We start from the raw sequence: 26,363 nt of genomic DNA, 5'->3' as shown, positions 1-26,363 counted from the left end.
AATACACTATTTTATCTAATTTACTGTTTGTGTTCCAAATTTGTCTGTTGATTCAGTCGTGTCCCTTAGAGCATCTTCCCTGTTCACTACAGATTGGTCTACGGTTAGAATTGCATTTAGTCGCCACGTCTCTTTGCCTCCTTTTATCTCGAACATTGCCCTAGCCTTTGCCTTGGATGACATTGACATTTCTGAAGAATTTGTCTCCTCTTGTCTTTTTAATGGAACATTTCTCATTGGGGGCTGATATTTACTCATTATTAGATTCAAGTTATGCATTTTTAGCCAAAACACCACATTAGTGAAATTGTGTCCTCAGAGTATCACACTAGGAGGTGCACGATATCATTTATCCCTCACTGTTGGTATAAATTTTGATCTCCCAGACAGAGTGTTGTCTGATTTCTTCAACGTGTAATTACTGCCTTACCCCTTGCAACTAATGGTCAGGCAGGGAGACATTTCACGGCCATGCCGATATCCTGTTCCTCAGCAACATCCACCCCAGCCCAGATTTAGTAGCCACTGATGTATCTTACCTGATCAAGTTATTTCCCATGATAGTTCCAACTCCAGCACTCCCGCTGTATTTGACCCCTGCCACTCTAGAGTCCACAACAGCTTTCCCATCTTTCCCTTTACTTATGTGTTTTTGGGATGGACTTGGGAATTCCTTGGGTTTTTTTTCCCCCCAGTGGTTTACAATGCATTACTATCCTTAAGTCTTTTGCTCAAATTGTTCCAGATTTGGTCAGTGGGAGCACCTGTAAGCTGGCTCCTCTGTACTTTGTTCTAGGTCCCTTCATTTATTATTATTATTATTATTGTTGTTGTTATTATTACTTAGCTCTCTTACTTTCTGGCACCAGATGCTGCAAGCTCATCCATTGTTCAACCCTGGAACCAGCCATTTTTCTGTGGAGTCCTGGTTCTAGAGACCTAGATCTGGGTGCTACTGCCTTGTTTTGGTTCTTGGTCCTTTCAGGGGAGAAAACTTAGAAATATGCATGTACTCTCACACTCACACGCATACACATATAGACGAGTATATATGTGCATCCAGATAAGTACATGTACACATCCATACTCATTCACATATTCTAGAGGTAATGAGTTTGTAATCTATAGCCAACTTCAGTCCATCCACCCAGGGTTCTTGCTTACTTTTCCTCATTCCATACGCGCATGCCACCGCTTCTGTGCTGAGCACCTGGCTCCCACATCATCACACTTGCCAACTTGCTCTGTTCTGTAATGGATCTAAAGTAGTTCCCGAATCCAGACAGCATGTGTCACTTTGCTTTTTCCCACCTCTCTGATTAAACTGATGCTACTTGGGGTTTGTCTCCACTCCCCCTTTGAGTTTATGCCACAGGGGAAACTTCCACCTGCCCTTGGACAAAACTTTGGGCAGCATCACGATTTTTCTGGTACTGTCAGGCAATGAAACGACCTACAGTCATTTTAACTTGTAAATCCAGCCTGGATTCCAGAATCAGAAAGTGCAATGTAATATGTCAATCAGTACTTAGATTTTTTTTAAAATAGAGGCTTCAACTCTCCAGAAACTTACCTAGGACCTGTAGTCAGTCGGCTTCATGCCACTGGGGAAAAGGATGGAGTTGGCATCTTTCTTTTTGTAATGATGGCTGCTGAGCCTGACCACTCCAGTTTGGAGCGTGTACAACCGCAAGGCAGGGCAGAGTGGAACTTCTGGTCCTGGGCTGCTTTTGCTTGGAGCTCTCTGGGCTTGGCAGGGCCTTAAATCTCAAGTTTTCTCTTGTGAGTCTTTTCATGGGTTCTCCTTGGACTCCCCTTCTGGACTCCTCTGACTGTGACTCCATCCATCAGCTGACTGCTCATGCCCCCCTCAGCTGTTGGGTCTCGCCATTCACTTCGTACAGGCTCTTACTGTCGGGATTTCCTCACCCTGTAACATAAGTCATCTTGACCAAGAAATGCTTAAAGTGGCCCCTGGCTGACATTATTAATCCAGCGCCCCATCTGCTCATTGGGATCCAGGCTGGGTTGGCCCACTGTTGGAAGCGGGGCTCCGATTTCCCTCTCCTGATCCACTACCCTGTGGCCATAGACTGTTCTACTCTTTCTGTCATAAGTTGTGCACTTTTCCACTCAACCACCGCTGCAAGGAACATGCATCAGCTCTCTGAGCAGCCCCATTAATTCCTTCTCACTAGCTTGGACTAAGAAGATACATCCCATGCTCCTTTCTCCCTCTGGGATGGGGGCAAGAGGGCTCCCAGCACAGCAGCTGCTCTTTCCAAGGAAATCTTTACCAATTCTCTCTCAAGCTCTATTTTGACCATTTTGTAACAGTCTTATGGAGGGGGCATCATACTTTCTGATTCAAGGCTGGCTTTGCCATTGAAAGTAACTGTAAGCCTTCTTCTTGCCTCAGAGTAACTAGAAAAGTTATGAAGCTGTCCAAAGTTTCAATCCGGAAGTCCTTCTTGTAGAGCTGCTTAATCGGTTTGAACTGTCTTCTCTGAAATATCTCCATGGTGGTCTGGGATCACCCATTTAGAATTAATTTTTCTTACCTCATGATGTTTCAGTTGGAACCTCCAGAATCCTATACGGTTACATTAAATAGACAAGCTTACTATACTCCCTAAAACCTGGTGCTCATGGCTGTGTCTGTCAACTGGACATGTGTACAAATGAGCATATTTTTGCCTAAATAGCCTATGGTAGTTAATTCTGTTTTAGTATACTTTGGGGTGGATATACTTATAAACAAAAAGAATTAAGTTCATTTAAAAATATGGTAGGTATAATGTAACGTGGCGGGGGGACGTCATGTGGCACCGTTTCTTCTCGTCACAGGAAGAATTCAAGAAATTACTTTATGGCCTCTGCTTCTTTCATGCTTTGGTCCAAGAGAGACGGAAATTTGGACCCCTGGGGTGGAATATTCCTTATGAGTTCAACGAGACTGACCTAAGAATAAGTGTACAGCAACTCCACATGTTCCTGAACCAGTATGAGGTATCGTAAAAAGCACAGCAAGGATGTCACCTATTTTGCCCTCTATCATGTTGTGAGTGTTTGTAATAGTAAACGGGGAATTCTGATTAATTCACACCCTTATAAAATAAATAGCAGAATACTTCCCAACCGCTTATTAGGTAGTACTTGGTTATGACAGGCTATCATAACGCTAGAATAGGTAGTTAGGACATTTGGTATGCCCAGTAGGAACCTATATTTTATCATTTATTTTTGACATGTACACACCTGTAGGAATCTGCGAAGTGATCGTGTTATATTGAAAAGGATTTGAGAAGAACATACATCAACCAGGCTCCAAAATGAAAATACAAATGAATTTCCTTCTGTTCTGGAGCATGACTTTATTTTTAGGGAAATTTTACTGTGCTATTATTGTAGAATTTGAGCCGTTTGCCAGGAGGAAGCAAATTCTTTAGGTCATTGATGTTTACCTGAGGTATGTAGATTTTGAGAGAAAGCCAAATGGCTTCATATCATATCAACCACATTTCAGCCCCTACAGTTCTCTCTCTTTCTGTCTGTCTGCCTCTCTCTCTCTCTCTCTCTTTCACACACACACGCGCGCGCACACACACACACACACACTACCCATATTATCTTTTTGCTACTTGACTATCAGTTGGCTTTTTAACATGTTTGCAATTCTGAAGCACTGCTTGTTAAACCAATCCTGCAAGTGTCCTGCAAGATATGAAGTTTTTTGAGGCAAATTCCTCCAAGTTTAGTTAGAAGTTTGTTCAAAATTAGTTGGAAAATTTTAGATCAATCAATCTCAAAGTATCAAAAAAACTGACTTTGTGAAACTTTTAGTAACTTGGGATTATTTTTTTAAAACCTATAAACAGGAAGGTATTGAATTCTGTCTCTACAAAAGCAAAGAAAAAACAGATATCAAGAGCTCACATGACATATCTAAACTTAGGTGAAGGATCTTTGATCTGTGTTTCATTGGACAGATTCCTATTCTGTACTCAAATGAAATGAGTTGAGAGGCCTTTGACTTTGCAGCAATTTAAAATTGGGAAAGGATTTAAAAAGAAGCATGAATTTGATGAATTTCTGTCTTGTAGGAATATTTATATAAAAGAAAGATACTAAGAATGGAGACCAAAATACAGTGATACAGTGCCTGCAGAAGTATTTGAACTAAGATAATTATACTTTTCAATACAAAAAATAAGAAGGAGGGGGCTCTCTCTAGTTCATTTAGCAATTTGTTCAAGCATCTGTAGCAATTTATTCCAGCACCTGTAGAGTATATCCTAACTTAAAGTATGATAGTAGTGAAGAGTCAGTTAAAAATGGCAGCAATTTAAAATTTAGTAACCATTAAGTGAAGCTCTGTAGAATATTATAGAGATTAAAAGCAGTGAGACCATATTGAAAATTACATTCTTTGGGAAACTATCAGAGATGTTATCTGAAATAGATGTATCTAAGAAGTTAAAGTGTGTGAATATATAACAAGAAAAGTATGTTCTGCATATACTCTCAGGATAATCATAATTTTTTTTTTGCTTCCATTTCCTAATTATTTTCAGAAATAATCTTACTTTGAAAACAATGTTTGAGTAGAACTACTCAGGGGCCTACCGATACACTAAACTAGATTTGCCAATATACGGTTTCTTAATTATATAATACTAATTCTCTAATGCCCATGATCACTCTCAAAGTGTTCCAGTTTGGACAGTAGTATATTTGGTCACCTTAACTGTTTAAAGACGGAGACATAAACAAGGAGGTAAGCAACTCGGCTGGATGTGATTAGGTTCCTACAGAGGAAGAGGTATTAAGTATCCAAGGTATTCTTGGATTAAGTTATTGTTCATTTTTCTCCAAGACAACTTTTCTCCAATGTAGCTTTTTTTTCTTTACCTTATACAAATTAATACGATGTGCTTTAAAATAGTATCATGTAGGGGGCGCCTGGGTGGCGCAGTCGGTTAGGCGTCCGACTTCAGCCAGGTCACGATCTCGCGGTCCGTGAGTTCGAGCCCCGCGTCAGGCTCTGGGCTGATGGCTCGGAGCCTGGAGCCTGTTTCCGATGCTGTGTCTCCCTCTCTCTCTGCCCCTCCCCCGTTCATGCTCTGTTTCTCTCTGTCCCAAAAATAAATAAAAAACGTTGAAAAAAAATTTAAAAAAAAAAAAAAAAAAGGGTCAAATAAGTGAAAATGTTTGGTTAATGATAAGGGATCTGGAGCATACTTATATGAAATGGTAACTGATTTGGGAGTTATTCTATTATTATTGGTGTCCTTTTAGCAGAATATTTGCATTTTAGAAAATCACTTACCTGGAGCTACCAGAAACTGGAAAAGGCAGAGAAGGATCCTCTTAGAAGCTTTGAAGGAGCACGGCTTTGCCAACACCTTGATTTCAAACTTCTAGCCTCCAGAACTATCAGACAATAAATTTCTCTTATTTTAAGCCAACTGTCGGCAGCCCCAGGAAACTAATGCAGGAGACCATCACGATGACCCAGGCAAGAAACGATAAGAGTTTAAATTAAAGCATTTGAGCTAGGATGAGGAACATTGTAGAGATACAATAGATATGTAGGAAAAAGGGTTGAAATGACTTAGATATTAAATGGCAAAGGGAGAAGAAGTCTTGATTGATGTTAATTTTCTGGTCTGGATAGGTGGAGGTACCTTTCATTAATCCAGACAGGGAGTAGTCCCAGGAAGTTAATAGGTATACAGCAGGTGGGTTAGTGGAATGGGGATGGTGAAAGGGGTAATCAATTCATTCTCTTAAATTTTATACACCCTGGAAGTATATCTACCAAGCTCTTGGCATACAGATATAAACCCCAAGAGAAGAAAGTGAACAAAATCCAGAAATTTATGAATTGGTAAAGTGTTAAGAGAAACCTGAGAATACCTGAGATTTCAAAGGGAGGTCTTGTAACCTAAGAAGAGAACTAAGGACTGTTGGTGAGCACCCAAAATCAATGGTTGGAGAGAAAACAGATCAAGGTGTAGGGAAAACTTTGGAAAAGCAACAGAATAGGGAATGATTATCTTACGGAATACTACTGTTCCCCTTCCCCATTTTCTTTTCTCTGGCTGCATCAAAATAATAGAACCACCTCCCACCCAAACTCAAGCTAGAAATCTGGGAGTCATTGGCACTCAGTTATTCCTTATCCCTCCTGAAGCACGCTCTACCTCCCTCCACTCCCCTCCTTCCTGCTCTACCCCATGCCCTAAAAACAGACCCCTTTTATCCATGGTTTGCGTTCCTCAATTTTAGTCACCTGCGGTCTAGTGCGGTCTGGAAGCAGATGATCCTCTTCCGACATATTATCAGAAGGTCAGTAGTAGCCTAATGCTATGTCACAATGCCTACATCATTCATCCTACTTCATTTTGTCACGTAAGCATTTTATCATCTCACATCATTACAAGAGGAAGGGTGAATACAGTGCTATATTTTGAAAGAGACCACATTCACTTGACTTTTATTATAGTATATTGTTCTAATTGTTCTATTTCATTATTAGTTATTATGAGTTGTTGTCAGTCTCTTACTGTGCCTAATTTATAAATTAAACTTTGTCACTGGTATGTATATATAGGACAAAACAGCTCTCTGTGGTTTCAAGCATCCATTGGGTACCTGGCAACACCTCTTCCAAGGATAAGGTGGGGTGGGGGGCTGCTATACTGCATGCCCACAGTCTACTTGCTTTTCTGTCTGCATGATTTGCTCGTTCACATCTCTGAGCCTTGGCATATATTTTCCTTTGCTCTGAGTGCACTTTCCTATGCCCAATCTTTGTCTACTTTTGGGAATGTTTCTTGAATAACCATCTCAGACTCAGGAGCCAAGTGTGCCTCCCTGTTGGCACATTTCTACATGCCATTTTGGCTGAGGGTCACTTTGTCCAGCATTGTGTCGAGAATCCTTATCATTGTAGGTGAGCACATATAAAAGCAGGAGATGATTCCATATTTTTTTTGGCCCTTCATGATCTACTGTTATCCTTTCCCTGACATACTCTAGCTGAGTAGCCAGAAACATGGGTGCCCACCGCCATTTTGCTCTGGTAGCCTTGACAGAGCTGGTGATACATGTAGGACACTGGGAACTACAAAATTTTGCTCAGAAGGGGAACACGTTTTGTCAGATTGTAAGCCACTAGACTGTATGGTGACTTTGATTTGTTTACCCTTTTTTCCTTAGTGCCTAAATATGTATATGTGGTATATGGCTCAGTGTCTGTTTTATAAATGAATCACGATGAGTGGAAAGATCTTTAAGCTCTCAGTAAGAATGGCAACACTACTACCATTAGAAATTTAGCATCGTAATTGTAGCATTTAAAATGAATAGGCCAGGGCGCCTGGGTGGCTCAGTCAATTAGGCACCCAACTTGGTTTCAGCTCAGGTCATGATCTCATAGTTTTGTGAGTTCAAGCCTCACATTGGACTCTGTGCTGGTAGTACTGAGCCTCCTTGATATTGTCTCTTTCTCCCTCTTCTTCTGCCCCTCTCCAACTCATGCTGTCTCTCTCTCAGAAATAAATAAGCTTTTAAAATTTTTTAAAAAATTAAATGAATAGGAAATGGGAGAAGTATTCAATAATTTATGATAGAATAATTGATTATTTGCTACTTGGAAAAAATTAAGTTAGATTATTTATACTGTGTAATTCTTGTTGGATTAAAGACAGGAAACAAAAATTAAACTGTAAAAGGTACGTGTAATCTACTTGGCAGATGGACAACTACTTTGTTTTTCTTGATTTGGTAGGGGTGTGTGTGTGTGTATGTGTGTGTGTGTGTGTAAGGCCCACCCCTCTCTCTCTCACCCTACTCTTACCGCAAAGCAACTAATTTTCCAGCTTAGGACATATCTGCACAGAAGTTTTCCTATACACGTATAGATACATATATATATAAGCACAACATATACACAAGCTTTTTTTCTCAAACACATAATTATATTTGCATACTCACTTTCAGCTTGCTTTTTTCATTCCAAAAATATTGTGGACAACTTCCAAAGTAGAGATGTTTGGGGTTTTTTTTAAGTTTATTTTATTAATTTTGAGAGAGAGCGCACAAGTTGGGAGGAGCAGAGAGAGAGAGAGAGAGGGAGAGAGAGAATCCCAATCAGGCTCCACACTGTCAGTGCAAAATCTGATGTGAGGCTCAAATTCACAAACTGCTCGATCATGACCTGTGCCATAGTCAGCCCTTAACCAACTGAGCCACCCAGGTGCCCCAATAGAGATCTTTGTTTAATGGCTGCTTACATAGCATTTGTCTTTGTTGACTACTAGAATTTTACTTCCTTTTTATTTTTTGCTAATAAGCAATGCTAAAATGGACGACTTTGTGTTCACCTTTGCATACAAGTTGCTGACTTTAGGGTTTGTTTCCAACACCTCCTCCCCATTCATGATCTCAACCCTCATAACAATAGGCCCAGAAGCAACTGCCATCATTTCTGCAACCCCAAGCAGGGTGCTCAGGCACCTGGGAAGATGCACACCCCAATGTGATTGGCCCTGGTTGTGATCAAGCTGCTGAGAGAAACATGTTCCCCATTAGCTGTCAGGCATGTTGACAGGTTTAACCCTTTTGACATAAACCAAACTCTTCCCTTCTAGACTTCATCTTATGTCTGCATCAGGAAGCCCTCCCAGGGGCCAGGTGGTTCACCTTTGGTCTACCTCATTCACTACCTATTTACTTTGTTAATGAGTTTTCTTGCTACGTTTCATTTTTATGAGGTGGGGACCTGTCAACAAGGTAAGTCCAAGTAGTGCATACATCTCATCAAACTCCCCTCACAAGAAGGACAAAAACATGCCTGACTTCTCCTTCCTGGTTCTGTTTGTTTCTCTACAAGGTCTTGGTCACTGAAACCTGTTCTCCTGAATTCTCTGCCTTCTGTTCCACTTCTAAAAAATAACAAGTCTCATAATTTCCAACCTCTAATTTGATAAATTTCCCCTCTCTAACCCCTACTAGCTACTCTTCCTTAGTGCTGTTATTTCTATTGAAGAGATTCCTCAAAGTGGGATCCCAGGAATGTGGAATAGATACTCTAACTTTTAACAGATAATGGCAAGAAGGGCCTGAAAGAACAAAGAGGATGAAATAATCCCAAAGTAAAAGATTGCTATCTTCTAAAACCTTGCTTATCAACAATAGCCAAACCAGGAAGAGAGCCCAAATGTCCATTGACTAATGAATGGAGAAGATGTTGATCTTGAAGGGGCAGAAGCCAAGATGGTGGAGCAGCGTGGAAGTTCTCTGCTTCTCTCATCCCTAAAATGCATCTAGGTCATCAACAAACCATTTTGCACACCTAGAAAATTGATCTAAGGATTCACACAACAACCTGTGTAACTTGAGCCACAGAACTCGGTGGGTACACAGTGTGGAGAGGTGAACTTGGGTAGAGAGAAGCTGTAGAGGGTAGGGGGCTGATTTTGTTTGTAGAGAGAGGTCAGAGACAGGGGTGAGAGTACAAGAACAGCACTCCCCCTAAAAGCAGCTAGAGAGAGAAAGAGTGGAAACACGCACAAGGGTCTGAATGAGAAAGGGAGAGAGGGGTGGGTTTCAATAGTATTAGGACTCTACAAAAAGGGGAGTGCAAGGTCATAAATTCTGCAGCTCGATACCTGGCGGTGCTCTGATGGGAAGGGTGATTCCACAGGAGCAGTGAGGTGAGGTCCAAGGGGTCCTCGGGCTACCCAGAGAGAGGTGGTTCCCCTACCAGGAGGACATTTGGTAGAGGCCATGCAGCATCCCCACGGGAAAAGGTCCCAGGTGGACCCTGAAGAACAGCAATGTTTGCTGGTGTTAGACAAGGTCACTAGGATGTGATGAAGCCTGGTACCTGTTATGTGTTGGGATTTACCATAGTCCCTGAACTGCTGCTGCTACACAATCACATGAACTTTCTCTGGGAAAGGCTGGCACCTGGACACAGTCTCTGGTCCTCCGCAGCAGCACGGTCTCATGAGCATTCCCAGGGGCAAGCCAGCACCCAGCCATTGCTCAGCAAGACCCTCTGCCAGAGGGTTGGAGCAGGCCCACGCTGCAGGACCCTCAGAAGTGAGGGGTTTGGAAACACAGCCCTGTCAAGATAAAATTTGGGAGAGGTGCCACCTGGCAAGCTGACGGGTTGGTCATGGACAGTATAGAAGCGGGGAGTGGACAGAAGCGAAGACAAAGGAGGGGTGCCTGACGGCCGGTCAGTAAGAGCATACAGTTCTGATGCTGGACACTGGGAAGCTGGGTGACCCCATTTGCACCTCTCCTGCGCCTGCAGGTACACTGATCTGCCCCGGTAAGCTAAGCAGCACCACCTGGTGGAGAACAGAGTTGTTACACCAAGCCCCATCCAACTGCGCCAACCAAGCCCTAGAGGACCATCACAAGTCTCTCCCCCTGCTTAGTATATGGACTATAAAGTGCTTAATAATTTGACTTCTACGGGAAACTGGATGTAATTTCATTCAGATTTCATTCTGTTCACTGGTTCAACATTTTTTTTTTCTCTTTTTCTTGGATACAGAAAAATTATTTTTATTTTCTCTTTTTAGATATATATTTTTAAATTTTTATTATATTTTTAAATTTTTTTGGTAAGTTTTTTAGTCTATTTTACTTTCTTCATTTTATTTTATTCTATTGTATACATTTTTTAAATTTTTAAATGTTTTCTTGTTTTTTTCTTTTTCTTTTTTTTCTTTTCTTTCCCTTTTTTCTCTATTCTATCAAGCTTGTTTCAACAACCAGGCCAAAACACACTTAGGATCTAGCTTTCATTATTCGATTTTTTGTGTTGTTTCTAATTTTTAATTTTATTATTTCTCTGCCTCCAAAATGAAAAAAAGAAGCAATTCAACCCCCCCAAAAAAGAACAGGAAGAAATGACAGCCAGGGACTTAATAATCACAAACATAAAGAAACTCATTGACAATAATACCATAATAGTAGGGTACTTTGACACCCCACTTACAGTAGTGGACACATCATCTAAACAAAAAATAAACAAGGAAACAATGGCTTTGAATGACACACTGGACCAAATGGACTTAACAGATATATTCAGAACATTTCATCCTAAAGCAATGGAATACATTCTTCTCAAGTGCACATGGAGCATTCTCCAGAATAGATCACATACTGGGACACAAATCAGCCCTCCACAAGTACAAAAAGATTGAGATCATACCATGTATAGTTTCAGACCACAACACTATGAAACTCGAAATCAACCAAAAGAAAAAATTTGGAAAGACAATGAATACTTGGAGATTAAAGAAAATCCTACTAAAGAATGAATGGGTTAACTAAGAAGTTAAAGAGGAAATTAAAAAGTACATGGAAACCGATGAAAATGATAACACCACAGCCCAAAACCTCAGGGATGCAGCCAAAAGCAGTCATAAGAGGGAAGTATATAGCAATCCAGACCTTCCTAAAAAAGGAAGAAAGGTCTCAGATACACAACTTTATACCTTAAAGAGCTGGAAAAAGAACAGCAAATAAAACCCAAAATAAGCAGAAGACAGGAAATAATAAAGATTACAGCAGAAATCAATGCTATAGAAACCAAAAATAAAAATAAAAATAAAAAAATAAAACAAAACAGTAGAACAGATCAATGAAACCAGGGGCTAGTTCTTTGAAAGAATTAACAAAATTGATGAACCCCTGGTTAGTTTGATCAAAAAGAAAAAGGAAAGGACCCAAATAAATAAAATCAAGAATGAAAGAGGAAAGATCACAACCAACACTGCAGAATACAAATGATAATAAGAGATGTTATGAGCAATTACATGCCAATAAATTGGGCAATCTGGAAGAAATGGACAAATTCCTGGAAACAAACTACCAAAACTCAAACAGGAAGAAACAGAAAATTTGAACAGACACATAACCAGTAAAGAAATTGAATTAGTAATCAAAAATCTACCCCCCCCCCAAAAAAAAAGAGTCCAAGGCTGGATGGCTTTCCAGGGAATTCTACCAAACATTTAAAGAAGAGTTAACACCTATCCTTATGAAGCTGTGACAAAAGATAGCAATGGAAGGAAAACTTCCAAACTCATCCTACAAGGCAAGGCCAGCATTACCTTGATTCCAAATCCAGAGACCCCAATAGAAAAGAGAACTACAGACCAATTTCCCTGATGAACATGGATGCAAAAATTCGCAACAAGATACTAGCAAACCATATCCAACAATACATTAAAAGAATTATTCACCACAATCTAGTGTGATGTATACCTGGGGTTCAGGGTGGGTTCAATATCTGCAAATCAATCCACGTGACACATCACATTAATAAAAGAAAGGACAAGAACCACATGATCCTCTCAATAGATGCAGAGAAAGCATTTGACAAAATGCAGCATCGTTTATTGATAAAATCCCTCAAGAAAGTAGGGATAGAAATATCATACCTCAAGATCATAAAAGCCATGTATGAAAGACCCACCGTTAATATCATCCTCAATGGGGAAAAACTGAGAGCTTTTCCCCCTAAGGTCAGGAACATTACAGGGATTTCCACTCTCACCATTGTTATTCAACATAGTATTGGAAGTCCCAGCCTCAGCAATCAGACAGCACAAAGAAATGAAAGGCATCCAAATCGGCAAGGAAGATGTTAAACCTTCAGTGTTTAGAGATGATATAATACTCTATATGGGAAACTCAAAAGATTCTACCAAAAAACTAGAACTGATCCATGAATTCAGCAAAGTCACAGGATATGAAATCTATGCACAGATATTGGTTGCATTCCTATACAACTATAATGAAGCAGCAGAAAGAGAAATCAAGGAATCGATCCCATTTATGATTGCACCAAAAACCATAAAATACCTAGGAATAAACCTAACCAAATAGGTGAAAAATCTATACACTGAAAAGAATAGAAAGCTTATGAAAGAAATTGAAGAAGACACACAAAAAAAGGGAAAAAGATTCCATGCTCCTGGATAAGAAGAACAAATATTGTTAAAATGCCGATACTACCCAAAGCAATCTACATATTCAATGCAATCCCTATCAAAATAACACCAGCATTCTTCACAAAGCTAGAACAAATAATCCTAAAATTAGTATGGAACCAGAAAAGACCCCGAATACCCAAAACAATCCTGAATTTGAAGATTAGAGGATATGTTACAAAGCTGTAATCATCAAGAAAGTATGGCACAAAAACAGACACTTAGATCAATGGAACAGAATAGAGAACCCAGAAATGGCCCACAAACATATGGCCAACTAGTCTTTGACAAAGCAGGAAAGAATAGCCAATGGAATAAAGACAGTCTCTTCAGCAAAGGTATTGGGAAAATTGAACAATAACATGCAGAAGGTTGAACCTGGACCATACACATAATACACACCATACACAAAAATAGAATGGATGAAAGACCTAAACCTAAGACAGGAAGCCATCAAAATCCTCGAAGAGAAAACAGGCAAATACCTCTTTGACCTCAGCCACAGCAACTTCTTACTCATCACTTCTCTGGAGGCAAGGGAAACAAAAGCAAAAATGAACTATTGGGACCTCATCAAGATGAAAAGCTGCACAGCGAAGGATACAATCAGCAAAACTAAAAGGCAACCAACAGAATGGGAGAAGATATTTGCAAATGTCATATCAGATAAAGGGTTAGTATCCAAAATCTATGAAGAACTTATCAAACTCAACACCCAAAAAACAAATAATCCAGTGAAGAAATGGGCAAAAGACATGAATAGAGACTTTTCCAAAGAAGACATCCAGATGGCCAACAGACACATGAAAAAATGCTCAACATCACTCATCATCAGGGAAATACAAATCAAAACCACAATGAGATACTACCTCACACCAGTCAAAATGGCTAAAATCAATAACCCAGGAAACAACAGATGTTGGTGAGGATGCAGAGAAAGAGGAACACTTTCACACTGCTGGTGGGAATCCAAATTGGTGCAGCCACCCTGGAAAACACTGGGGATGAATCACTGGAATCTGCTTCTAAAATCATTGTACTATATACTAACTAACTTGGATGTAAATTTTTAAAACATTTAAAAAAATTTAAAAAAAAGTCTGTATATGCAATGGAATATTACTCAGCCTTCAAAAAGAATGACATTTTGCCATTTCCAATGATGTGGATAGAAATAGAGTGTATTACACTAAGCAAAATATGTCAGAGAAAGACAAATGCCATGTAATTTCACTCATATGTGGAATTTAAGAAACAAAACACATGAACATATGGAAAGGGGGTGCAAAAAGAAGAGAGGGAAAGAAACCATAAGAGACTCTTAGTGATAGAGAACAAACAGGGTTGCTGTTCCTCAGGGTTGCTGAGGGGAGATCGGTGAGAGACAGGCTAGATGGGTGACGGGTACTAAGAAGGGTACTTGTGATGAGCACTGGGCGTTGTATGTAAGTGATGAATCACCGAATTCTACTCCAGAAACGAATATTGCACTGTTTGTTAACCAACCGGAATTTAAATTGAATAAACAAAAAAACACATTGCTATATCCAAAATACCATAAACAATTAAACATCTTAAAAATAAAAAGAAAAGAAAATTGAAGAGATAGCTAAAATTTATCTGACCAAGTGTTTTAGTATCTGTGTAAAGAAGTTATAATAACAATAATAATAATAATAATAAATATAATCATTCAAATGAGGAAAACACAAAGAAGAACAGAGTAGGGGGACACCTGGGTGGCTCAGTCAGTTGAGCATCCAACTTTTGATTTTGGCTCAGGTCATGATCCCACGGGTTCATAAGATTATCTCTCTCCCTCTCTCTTTGCCCCTCCCTATCTCAAAATAAATACAAATGCTGAATAAATATTTTTAAAGTGTAAATGTCAAAAATATAACCTAATGTATGTAATGTCCAGCGTGGTAACTATAGTTAATAATACTGTATTGCATATTTGAAAGTGGCTGAGAATAGATCTTAAAAATTCTTATAAAAAAAATGTGTAATCATGTGTAATGACATGTTAAATAGACATTGTGGTGATCATTTCACAATATATACAAATACCAAATCATTATACACTTCAAATTAATATGATGTTTGTGTCAATTATATCACAGTAAAAAGTAAAATGCACTTAAAAACTGGCTGGCTCAGTTGGTAGAGCATGAGACTCTTGTTTTGGGGTTGTAAGTTCAAGCCCCTTGTTGGGTGTAGAGATTATTTTGAAATAAAAATATGTATATTTTAAAAATAACCTAAAAACAATGTTATTGTCTAATGTCAACTTTTTCTTCTAAATGATAATGTTCTGTTTTGTTGAGAGCAGTGAGAAATAGAATTCTCTATACTGCTGGTGGATGTGTATTTATGCTGAGGAGAAAAGAAATTGCTAGATGAACAATCAGTACTTTTGCACTCATAAACATTTTTACATTCTTCACACCAGAGAATATTATGAAAAAACAAAGTAAAAGGAAAAAAAATATTTCCACAAATTTGTTTAAAAAGGACAACTTATAAAACAGCTTATACAAGTAAAGCTATTAAAACTTTAACTGAAAAAAATGGGTAGAAGGCTAGTTCACAGAACAAATGTTATTAAACAGGAAAAAATGATGAATTTCACTGGTATTCTAGAAATGCAAATTAACACAATATTAATTATCTTTGGGCAACCATTAGCAAAAATTTTTAAACTGATTCCCATGATTGCTGCAGCCTTTCAGAAAAGCAGTTTGGTGACATTAATCAATTGCCTTTTATCAGCTCCCTACCTTTGATAGAGTAATTTCCTTTTCAAGAATCTAGATTTAAGAATCATTAAAAATTTTAAGAAAAGTATATGTAACGAAACAGAAAACAGAAAATTAGGAGTAACTGAAATGTTCCCTATAAAAGATAGTTATTAAAATATTTTAAGAGTACTTCATGAAATGGTAAAAAGTATCTCATAATAGGAGATGTGGTGGAAAATTATATGCAAAATTGTTTCTACAGTGATTCCAATTGGCAAAGTATGCAGGGATCTGAAAAAGTGGTGAAGGAAGTTAACACTGATCATCTCTGAATTATATTGGATTTGTTTTGAATGTCACTCAGCAATGCAAAATTTTCAAGGATGGGATTATGGTCTCCTTTTGTGTCTGGCATGTAGTAGGTGGTCCATTACTGTTGGTTGAGTGAGTGAGTGCACAAGTTACTAGATGAATTCTGTTTTCGGCATTGACTGAATGAAAATGACAAGCCACACAAGGTGACAAAGACCCTGGAGGAAATTGCAACAATTAGCAGAGAAGTATATAAAGGGAGATTGTGTTTAATACAAATTTTTGTAAGCAGTTTCATTTAATAACATGTGCAAACAGGAACCACAGCTCTGCTTAACCTGCTGCTGAGAACTCTTAGCTGTTGAGTGACTTTAACTCTCGATTCTAGGAACTGCCTTATGACGCTCTGCGGTACATGACCGGGGAATGCAATTATGGAGGCAGGGTGACCGACGACTGGGACCGGCGTACGCTGCGTAGCATTCTAAACAAATTCTTCAGCACAGAATTAGTTCAAAATCCAGGCTATAAATTTGACTCAAGTGGCATCTATTTCGTCCCTCCTTCTGGTGATGTAAGTACGACCTTCAAGAAAATTAAAAGCAGGGGCGCCTGGGTGGCTCAGTCGGTTGAACGGCCAACGTCTGCTCAGGTCATGATCTCATGGTTTGTGAGTTCGAGCCCCGCGTCTGGCTCTGTGCTGACAGCTCAGAGCCTGGAGCCTGTTCCGGATTCTGTCTTCCTTTCTCTCTGCCCCTCCCCTGCTCACACCCTGTCTGTCTCTCTCAAAAATCAATAAACATTCAAAAAACAAAAATAATATTAATAATAGTTAATATTTAGATCATGCTTAATTATTTACAATGCTGTACAGGTATTTATCTCACTAGAGCACCGAATTAACATTGCTATTCTTATTCTGTCCTTTGTACAAATAAGAAAGCAGTTTCACTAAAGTTGAAAGACTTGCTCAAGGCCACACAGGTAGAAAGGGGAAGAGAGTCATACAACCAGCTTCTGCAAGAGTCCATTTCCTTCTCCTCTTTTTTCCAGGCCTGCCTAGTGGAAGATGTGTATCACACAGTTTTAGACTAGAAGTGATAGATAGAAGTCCCTAGACTTCTAGGGACTGCCAGGACAATTGCATTGTTCTCATTTTATTCCTAAAAGCCAAAATGATACATATTGAAAACTAAACATATGACCACATGCAACAGAGGTACATACCATAACCCTAACATCCATTCGGATTAATGTTAGCTGAGAGCAGATGTCAATAGGGATGAAGAGAAAATCAGTCCCAGAGCTTAGGTCACTAAGTGAGTGGAGCAAGTCAACATGTGTGGGGCCATGAGTATCAAGATCTCCAGTGATGAGTTGTCACGTGAGAAAAAGGCAAGATAAAGTCAGGTATATGTAACATGACCCGTTTCAAAAAACCATCAGTGACCAATCCCCCACCTGCACCCACCATACATGTATATGAGTGTTTGTATGGTTATATGAGCATAAAGAAAGGTATGCAATTTTGACAGAAGTCCATGTAAATAAAATGTAAAATGTGTGTGCATGTACATAAAATGATATGTTAATGGTGATTTTGTCACTATAATAAAAATTTGGGTAATTTTTACTTTTTGAATTACATGGATTTATCACAAGAGTAAACAGAAAAATCAGAATAAAGAGAAAGAAAATATTGCAATAAATTAAGAACAATCATCATCAAATGTGGTATAGAAAAATTTCTCCAGAAGGTTTTCTAAATGAGATGGCCAAGATATTCCTCTCTCCATTTTAAAATCCATTCCGATTGTACAGAACATTTTCTTTTTCTCCCTAAATGTGTCCTTTTTTTTTTAACTTTGCCCCAGGTTGAAAGAAAATGAAAGCATTCGGTGTCCAGTTTCACAGGCTCATCCACTTAATAACTTGAGTATTGAAAATTATCTCTTTCACTGAGAAAGTTCTACAGGATAATTGATTTCTAGCCTCCTGACTCTTGGTTATTCATCTTTGCAGCACAAAAGCTACATCGAATACACAAAGACTCTGCCGCTGAACCCTGCACCAGAAATCTTTGGGATGAATGCCAATGCAGATATCACTAAAGATCAATCAGAAACTCAACTGCTATTTGATAACATTCTTCTCACACAGGTATGTGACCGGTACAGGAACTGGCTGCTGAGGCTGGAAAGGATGCTGGCCAAGCACATGTGCCATCTGTTAAAGTGAGAACCATTTTAAGGAAAAGAAAAAAAAAATCCCTGTGTACCTTAAATATGAACTTAAACAGCAAGTACATGAACATATGGCTTTTTTTTTTTTTCATCCGTGTTTGATTTGGAAAGAATCTTTGAGTACCATTCAGCTGCTAGGAGTTCCATTTTGCCTTTCTTGCATAAATCATGTCCAAGTGCATTATATCTTATGTCCCTTTTTAATTCCTTTAAAGTGGAAGAATATCAAAGATACTTGGGAAGCAGTTTGATGCTGGAATTCATCTAGAATTTTGCCCGTTTTCTGGTCTGTTATTAAATCAACAGCAGCTTTTAAAATGACTTATCTTTTTCAAATATTCCAGAACATTTAGCCTAGTTTACATAGAAACAGTTTCCTTTACATCAGTAGTTTATCAGATTACATAACATTTATTTATTTATTTATTTATTTATTTATTTATTTATTTATTTTTAAACTTTATTTGTTTTGAGAGGGACACGTGGGAGCAAGGGAGGAGCAGAGAGACATGGAGAGACAGAATCCCAAGGAGGCTCCACGCTTAGGCTCAGTCTCACCACCGTGACATCATGACCTGAGCCTATATCAAGAGTCCAATGCTTAACTGATGGAGCCACCGAGGCACCCCTACATACTATTTAAGGGTTTTTTTTTTTTTTAACGTTTATTTTACTTTTGAGACAGAGAGAGACAGAGCATGAATGGGGGAGGGTCAGAGAGAGAGAGGGAGACACAGAATCCAAAGTAGGCTCCAGGCTCTGAGCTGTCAGCACAGAACCCGACATGGGGCTCGAATCCACGAACCTTGAGATCATGACCTGAGCCAAAGTCGGACGCTTAACCGACTGAGCCACCCAGGTGCCCCCCTACATACTATTTAAAGAATACAATTGTGGGACGCCTGGGTGGCTCAGTTAAGTGTCCAACTTCAGCTCAGGTCATGATCTCCTGTTTCAAGAGATCAAGCTCCACATCGGGCTCTCTGCTGTCAGTACAGAACCCGCTTCAGATCCTCTGTCCCCCTCTCTCTCTGCCCCTCCTCCGTGGGTGCACTCACTCTCTCTCTCTCTCTCTCAAAAATAAATAAACATAAAAAGGAATTGTATGCTACTTTAAAAAAAGAATGAAGAATGGAATTGCAGTAGTAAGTATAAAATGTATAAAAAGGTTGAGGAGGAAGATACAGTTGACACGCCATAGACACACAACTCCATTTGTGAGATGTAAATGTAAGGGCATGTCAGAGAGTAATCTAAGGCAATAGAATTCAGCATGCCATGGGCACAAGTCCGTATATTTGAATGCAAAGTATTTAATCTTGCTCTTCTATTAAGAGATCTTCTCTTGTATTTTTTTGTCCTTCAGAAGAAGTGCTCAGTTGTTTGTTTTTGATTTTTGAAAGCAAATGAGTCCAAACGACCAGAGTTCCCTTAGTGGATTGAGTCAAATTTTAATAAGAAGGCTTATTCGGTCAAGTGAATTATCCCACTAACTGAAATTCTAGCTGATCTTTTTTACTTTCATGGAATGTCAGAGTCATAATGGTAATAGTTCTCAGTGCTTCATGTATAACAGTGTAATACATACAGCAATTGTGTGAAGTAAGGGCTAACTACTCCCACTTTACAGCTAGAAAACAGATACAGAATGATCAAGTAGCTTGCTTAAGGTCAGCCAGTACAATTTCAAGCCAGGAATCAAAGCCAAGCAGTCTGACTCGCACTAGTTTGGCTCCAGAATCTGTGTTCTGAATCACAGAGCTTGCTTCTTTCTAGCTTCTAAAGATGGGTAGGACCTAGAAGGGCAGATAATAAGAGATGCTGGGGAAAAAACAAACAAACCAACAAACTAGAAGATTAACAGGATAAAATAGTGTGCTATCCTTGATGGAAAAGTCCATGGAACTCCTAGGTCTGATCTACTGTAAGATCACATTTTCTAACAAGCAAAAAGGACAGAGACTGTTTTTATGCCCATTTTTACATGTTAATAATACGAGTAAAAGTCAGTCACTGCCCGAGTACAAAAGTATATGTACAGACATGAATAAGTAGGTCTTTAGGAATATTAGACACACGTGATACACAGTAGTCTGAAAACAGGACATTTATTGTGTCTTTTGGCTTTATTTAAAGTTGATGGGGTGTGCCACATTACAGAATACATAACACAGTGGGTTCGTTCCAACAGAGAATGACTCAGAACCAAACAAATAAGTTTAAATACACATGGGGTATCTTCTCAGTATGTAATTAAACAGCCTCTTTCAATACCCTCAGACTCAGATTGGCAAGTACAATTATAGTAATGGGTAGGCAAGTGGTCCAGTGATTCTACATCGGTTTACCACAATTCAGAGGCAAAGAGACCAGAACAGCAGAGTTTGGAGAGCAAGTTAACAATGACAAAACTTTTGCATTATGGATTTAAAATACCTTTAAAAATTAGAACAGCAAAAAACTTAGAACAAGAAATGTCAGAGTTGGGAATTGTTACTTTTGCAGAGTTCTTGTGCTTATGCCTAAGTTTCAGTAAAGAAACCAGGAAACACCAAATCTGAACATAGGACGGCACAAAATTTCCTAGGGCTGGAAAAATAGGAGATATGTTCATTTGTATTCTAATTGTGCTTGTTTTCTCTCAGCGTGCGTGCGTGTGCACACACATCCATTTATTCTGAGGATTTAAATGATTTTTCCAGAAAATATAGATTCATTTACACCCTGCCACTATGAACATAAAAAATAAAAATTGAAATTCCCCTTCCTTCCTTCCTTCCAATGCGAATCACTAAAGTCTGCCTTTCTCTATAACTCTTCCAACTGCTTAGAGAAGACGAGCTTATTTTCTTTGCCCTCCTGGTTCAAGGACAAAACTACATCTCTGCTTTTGGCAACCAGTAGGCACCAGAGTTATTGGCAAATATATTTTGTGGCGAGCTTTCTCAAAGCAAGATCAGACTTCCTTCTTCTGGGTTTTAATGACCATTGTCCCTCCACCACCCCACCAACTTAAATGCTTTTGCTCCCTCTACCCACAGCACCCACTCCTCCCCCTCAACCCAGACAGCACAATGTACCACATATTTGCTTCCTCCAGACGCTCTTTGGCCTGTAAACACTCTCGGTGCTCTTTTCTTCCTCCTCCCTAACAACGGTTTTCTCCTGAATCTCTGCCCCCATGCCTGTTTCCATCACTTGAATAAATCTTGTGTGGAGATGAATCATCGGTAGAATAGAGTGGTACTCATTCTTACGAAATTTACCTTAGGAGTTTTCTTATACAGCAATTCCTAGACCTTTATGAGGATTTCTGACTTTTCATTTGAATTCTTGACAGTCTCGTTCAGCAGATGCCGGTGCAAAATCATCAGATGAAGTAGTAAGTGAGGTTGCTGGTGATATCTTGGGTAAACTTCCAAACAACTTTGATGTTGAGGCTGCAATGAGGAGATACCCGACAACTTACACTCAGAGCATGAACACTGTACTTGTCCAAGAGATGGGGCGTTTCAATAAGTTGCTGCAGACCATAAGGGAATCGTGCGTTAACATTCAAAAGGCAATCAAGGTAAGGGGAAATATACCAAAGAAAAGTCACGGCAATAAACTGATCATTCATTTTACTCAGCAAATATTTATTGGGGAGAGATTCTATGCAAGCACTATCCTTCATTCTGAGGATAGAAGCGAAATCCTTGCCTTTGAAGGACAGATAGAATTCTGGGGGGGGACAGTTAATGACTGGGTAATCAAGTATGGAGTATGTTAGCATAATTTGCTAGATAGGATACATGCTAAGAAAAAGTGTTAAGGAGTAAGAAAGACAAAGCTGTTGCCTTCATAGAGCTTAAGTTTTTATAAGGGAGACAAAAATTTAAAAACAAATATATAATTTCATTAAGTGGTAAGTTCCATGGAAACAATAAAGGATAAGAGAATAGAGAGTGATGGGTGGGAAATTCTGTCATTTTGAGTCAGGCTCCTCTGGGGAGCTGACCCTTGAGCAGAGGCCTGACCTTAAGGGCAAACCACAGAACATTTGGGCAGAGGATATAAGAAGTGCAAAGGCCATGAGAACAAGCTTGGCATGGTCTGGGAACACAGTAGGGTAGGCTCGTGGAGAGAGCATGAGGAAAATGGTAGGACAGAGAGAGGAAGCCGCAGACTCATGATGGCCTTGTTGGCCATGGTTAAGATCATGAATTTTATTCTAAAGTGTAAAAGTAAGGAGAGGTCTTCAGAGGGCTTTATGCAATGAAGTGAAATGATCTGTTTTACATTTTTAAAAGTTCACTCTGACCACTGCAGGAAGGACTGCAGGGGAACAAGAATGCAGGCAGAGACCAATTATGCTACTGAACTAGTCCAGCTGAGTTTGGTTCTAATAGTAGCATGGGAGAAGAAAAGTGCTTGAATGTGAGTTATTATTGAAAGAGGAGTCTACCAGACTGGCTGTAGTTTAATCTAACTGCGCTGTTTGGCTAAGAAGCATTCAGTATCCTGTCTTTCTCCTTGACCTGGTTCTTCCTATATCCTACCTGGGAGAGAAAGTCCTGGTCTCCAGTATTCTGGGGGAAAGGGGAAAGAGGCCTCAGGAATCTCAGCATCTCAATGTACATGCATTCACTTAATTCCCAACGTCAGGATGGTCATGTGACTCCAACTGAGCCTGGCATCCCTCCAGGGATTTCTTCATTTTCCTTTCCTTGAATGAGCATTTCATTACCTGTTTCAAGGTAGGCAATGTGCAGATTTGTGAAAGAAGTCCCAGGAATCTGTTTTCTAAGCCAGATTTCAATAACCCTGTTCATTTAGTACCACCTGCAACTCCTCACTTTCATTTAGGCCCATCAACTCCAAATAGTTTTGGGTGTTCTGCAGTAATATCTAGTTGATTCTTAGTTTTCTCCTTTGCTAATGGAAGATCAGGTTTTCTCCTGACTTCTACATCATCTACCAACAGTCCATATGCTATCTAGCTCCCAAAACTGTGTTGTCATTTTTGTCTTTCCCTGTTTTTTTTGTTCTTGTGGGCTTATGCCCTTAAAAAATAAATCCTTTTACTGTTGTTTTAGTGGGTTTGGGAAGGAGACAAATGAAATGTGGGTGTTGAACCCATTAGATATACTCTAAAATCTCCTCCATGTTAGTTGGGAGTAAAATTATCACCTATAGAAGAAAGAGAAATGATGATGGCAACTGGCCCAATTGCAAGATCAATGAAGCAATACTTTTCAAGGGCCTTGAAGTTTTAACATCTGTACATCGGTGATTCAAAATGGGATAAGATTGGGGAGCCTGGGTGGCTCAGTCGGTTGGGCGTCCGACGTCGGCTCAGGTCATGATCTCGTGGTCCGTGAGTTCGAGCCCCGCGTCGGGCTCTGTGCTGACAGCTCAGAGCCTGGAGCCTGTTTCAGATTCTGTGTCTCCCTCTCTCTCTGACCTTCCCCCATTCATGCTGTCTCTCTCTCTCTCTCTCTCTCAAAAATGAATAAATGTTAAAAAATAAATAAATAAATAAATGGGATAAGATTGGGGCGCCTGGCTGGCTCAGTTGGTAGGACATGCCACTCTTGATCTCGGGGATGTGAGTTCAAGCCCCACGTTGGGCAGAGTTTACTTAAGTAACAAAATGGGATAAGATCAATTAGACTTCACAATTGGAATCCAGGATATTTTAACTTTTCCAAGCATTTCATAAGATTTTTCTAATTTTATTTTAATCACTAGTCTTTTCAGAAGGCAGGATAGAGATGTATTAGTTGTCCATTTAACATTTATTTTTGAGGGAGAGAACACACAGCATGAGGAGGGGAGGGGCAGAGAAAGAAGGAGACACAGAATCCCAAGCCAGGCTCCAGGCTGTCAGCACAGACGCCGACATGGGGCTCGAACTCAAGAACTGTGAGATCATGACCTGAGCCAGTTGGACGCTGACTCAACCAACCGAGCCACCTAGGTGCCCCTTAGTTGTCCAGTTAATAGGGTAGTAAAGTAAGTCAAAGTTAGGCTGTGATTTAATAGCTAGTGAGTTGCTAATTATTAAGACTTTCCAGGGTGGGCCAAAGAGTGAAGGAGGTCAAAAGGTACAAACTTCCAGTTATAAAAGTCATAGGGATGCAATGTACAGCATAATGACTATTAATACAGTTAATAATACTGTATTGCAAATTTGAAAGTTGCTGAGAGTGAATCTTAAAAGTTCTCATCACAAGAAAAAAAACTGAGGACATCTTAGATTTATTATAATCATTTTACATATATACAAATATTAAAATCATCATAACTCCTGACTTCTCAAAAACTTAACTACTAATAGCCAACTGATAACTAGAAGCCTTAGCCATTGTATAGTCAATTAACTTACAATTGTATGTTATATGTATTATATACTGTATTCTTACAACACCTTTCTCCAAAATTTTTCAGTATTTTTAGGCTAATTGGTTCATCTGTGAGTTTTTTCAAACTGTTACAAATCTCCAAAAGTTTTTCCATACATTTATTGAAAAAAATCCATGAGGACCCACACAGTTCCAACCCATGTTGTTCAATGGTCAACTGTATCAGGTTATATGTCAATTATACTTCAATAAGAAAATTTGATTAAAGTTAAAATTGTCAATGTTTTCATAAGGAATAACTCAGTAGTGACTGCATGACTTACTGGCAGTAAAAGAACATATTCCTCAGTTTCTGCTTATGTGACTCAACTAATCACAATTGTAAATACAGGAGAATTATGAAAAAGGCATTGAAGAAGAGATTGTCCAAAAGCAATGCTATCATTTTAACCAAGGCTAAATGTGTTTCAGGGGCTTGTAGTAATGTCTACAGATCTTGAAGAAGTGGTTAGCAGTATTCTGAATGTCAAAATTCCAGGAATGTGGATGGGTAAATCATACCCAAGCCTTAAACCACTTGGGAGCTATGTAAATGACTTCCTTGCGAGACTAAAATTCTTGCAGGTGAGTTCATCTAAATGATCATACATTGTTTCTTTTGATTTCATTTTCTTCAGTCAGGATCCCTGATGCCAGGAGTATTAATGACTCTAGTTTTCTGTGCATCTCAGGCACTAATGACCATTACTCAGTATTGCATATAATTTATGTAACTGTTCCATTCACTGTCAAAATACTAATGTTGGAAGTAGAATCTCTGAAAGTAGGTGTTCATGCTCAATAAACTTAGACATTCAAATCAGTGACACTTGAAGAGGGAAAACAACTGGCTATGTTTATTTTTCCCTTAAATACTAAGCATTAAAATAGATTTCTAGAACAGAGCACCTTTGAAAGCCAGAGAAGCTACTAGCAAGAAGCCTGATCTCTTCCTTGTCCAGCATTCTTCCAGGTCATGAAATCACTAGACTGCTGGTTCAGCCCAAGACAATAATAATCTTAATGGCTAACTGCCTTGGAAATGTTGAGTGGGCAGAAGACTGCCTCCTAATTATCTGATAATATTGGTGCTTCACTATCTTCTTATTAACAATTATATTCACTAGAAGTATTGATTAATGTCCTAGATGCTGTACATAATGCATCAGAAACTGCCTATGAGGAAATTTCTGCAGGGGTAAAATGGCTAAATTTCCCTTCCATAACACAGGTCTTCTGTTATACTAGAGTTGATACTAAAACATTAAGATTGTTCTTGAAAGATGAAAGATCTACCTTGGACTCTAACGAGGAAAAGTTCTTGAAATTCATTAGATTTCTATAACTTACTGTTTAAAGTCAGTACTCAATTAGCTTATTAAGATATGATATTTTAAAAAAGATATGATATAAACAGAGTATCTTGATATTTATAAAAATCTTAAGCAGTCACTACCCTGTTTCTTTTGGAAGTTCCTTGTATAATAATGTGTTTCCATGTGTTGGATTTCATTGTATTTTGGTAAAGTAGGTGGGAAAACATCCAAAGGAATAATCTGCTAGACACTAATGACTAGAGAGGAAAAGTGGAAAAAACATTACCAGATGTTATATGGATCTCTTCTATTCAACTATGTAACATGTTATATGTGCAAC

At 39.0% G+C, this 26,363-nt stretch overlaps 1 protein-coding gene across 4 annotated transcripts in view; it reads left to right on the top strand.

Moving 5' to 3' along the window:
• Positions 1–26,363, top strand: part of DNAH7 (dynein axonemal heavy chain 7) — a 271,037-nt gene that overhangs the window by 233,773 nt on the left and 10,901 nt on the right. For all 4 annotated transcript variants that reach the window (XM_086719178.1, XM_086719180.1, XM_025929537.2 and 1 more), the window contains 5 exons: positions 2,848–3,009; positions 16,467–16,652; positions 18,101–18,238; positions 21,662–21,892; positions 25,140–25,292. In XM_086719178.1, coding sequence (XP_086575304.1) covers positions 2,848–3,009; positions 16,467–16,652; positions 18,101–18,238; positions 21,662–21,892; positions 25,140–25,292 — 870 coding nt within the window. The remainder of the gene's footprint in view (positions 1–2,847; positions 3,010–16,466; positions 16,653–18,100; positions 18,239–21,661; positions 21,893–25,139; positions 25,293–26,363) is intronic.

This window comes from Puma concolor, chromosome C1 (assembly GCF_028749965.1).
Source record: "Puma concolor isolate L17-30 chromosome C1, mPumCon1.1.hap2, whole genome shotgun sequence".
Classification (NCBI taxonomy): Eukaryota; Metazoa; Chordata; class Mammalia; order Carnivora; family Felidae; genus Puma; species Puma concolor.
The sequence above is the reverse complement of the archived record's forward strand: the minus strand, read 5'-3'. Positions and strand labels throughout refer to the sequence as shown.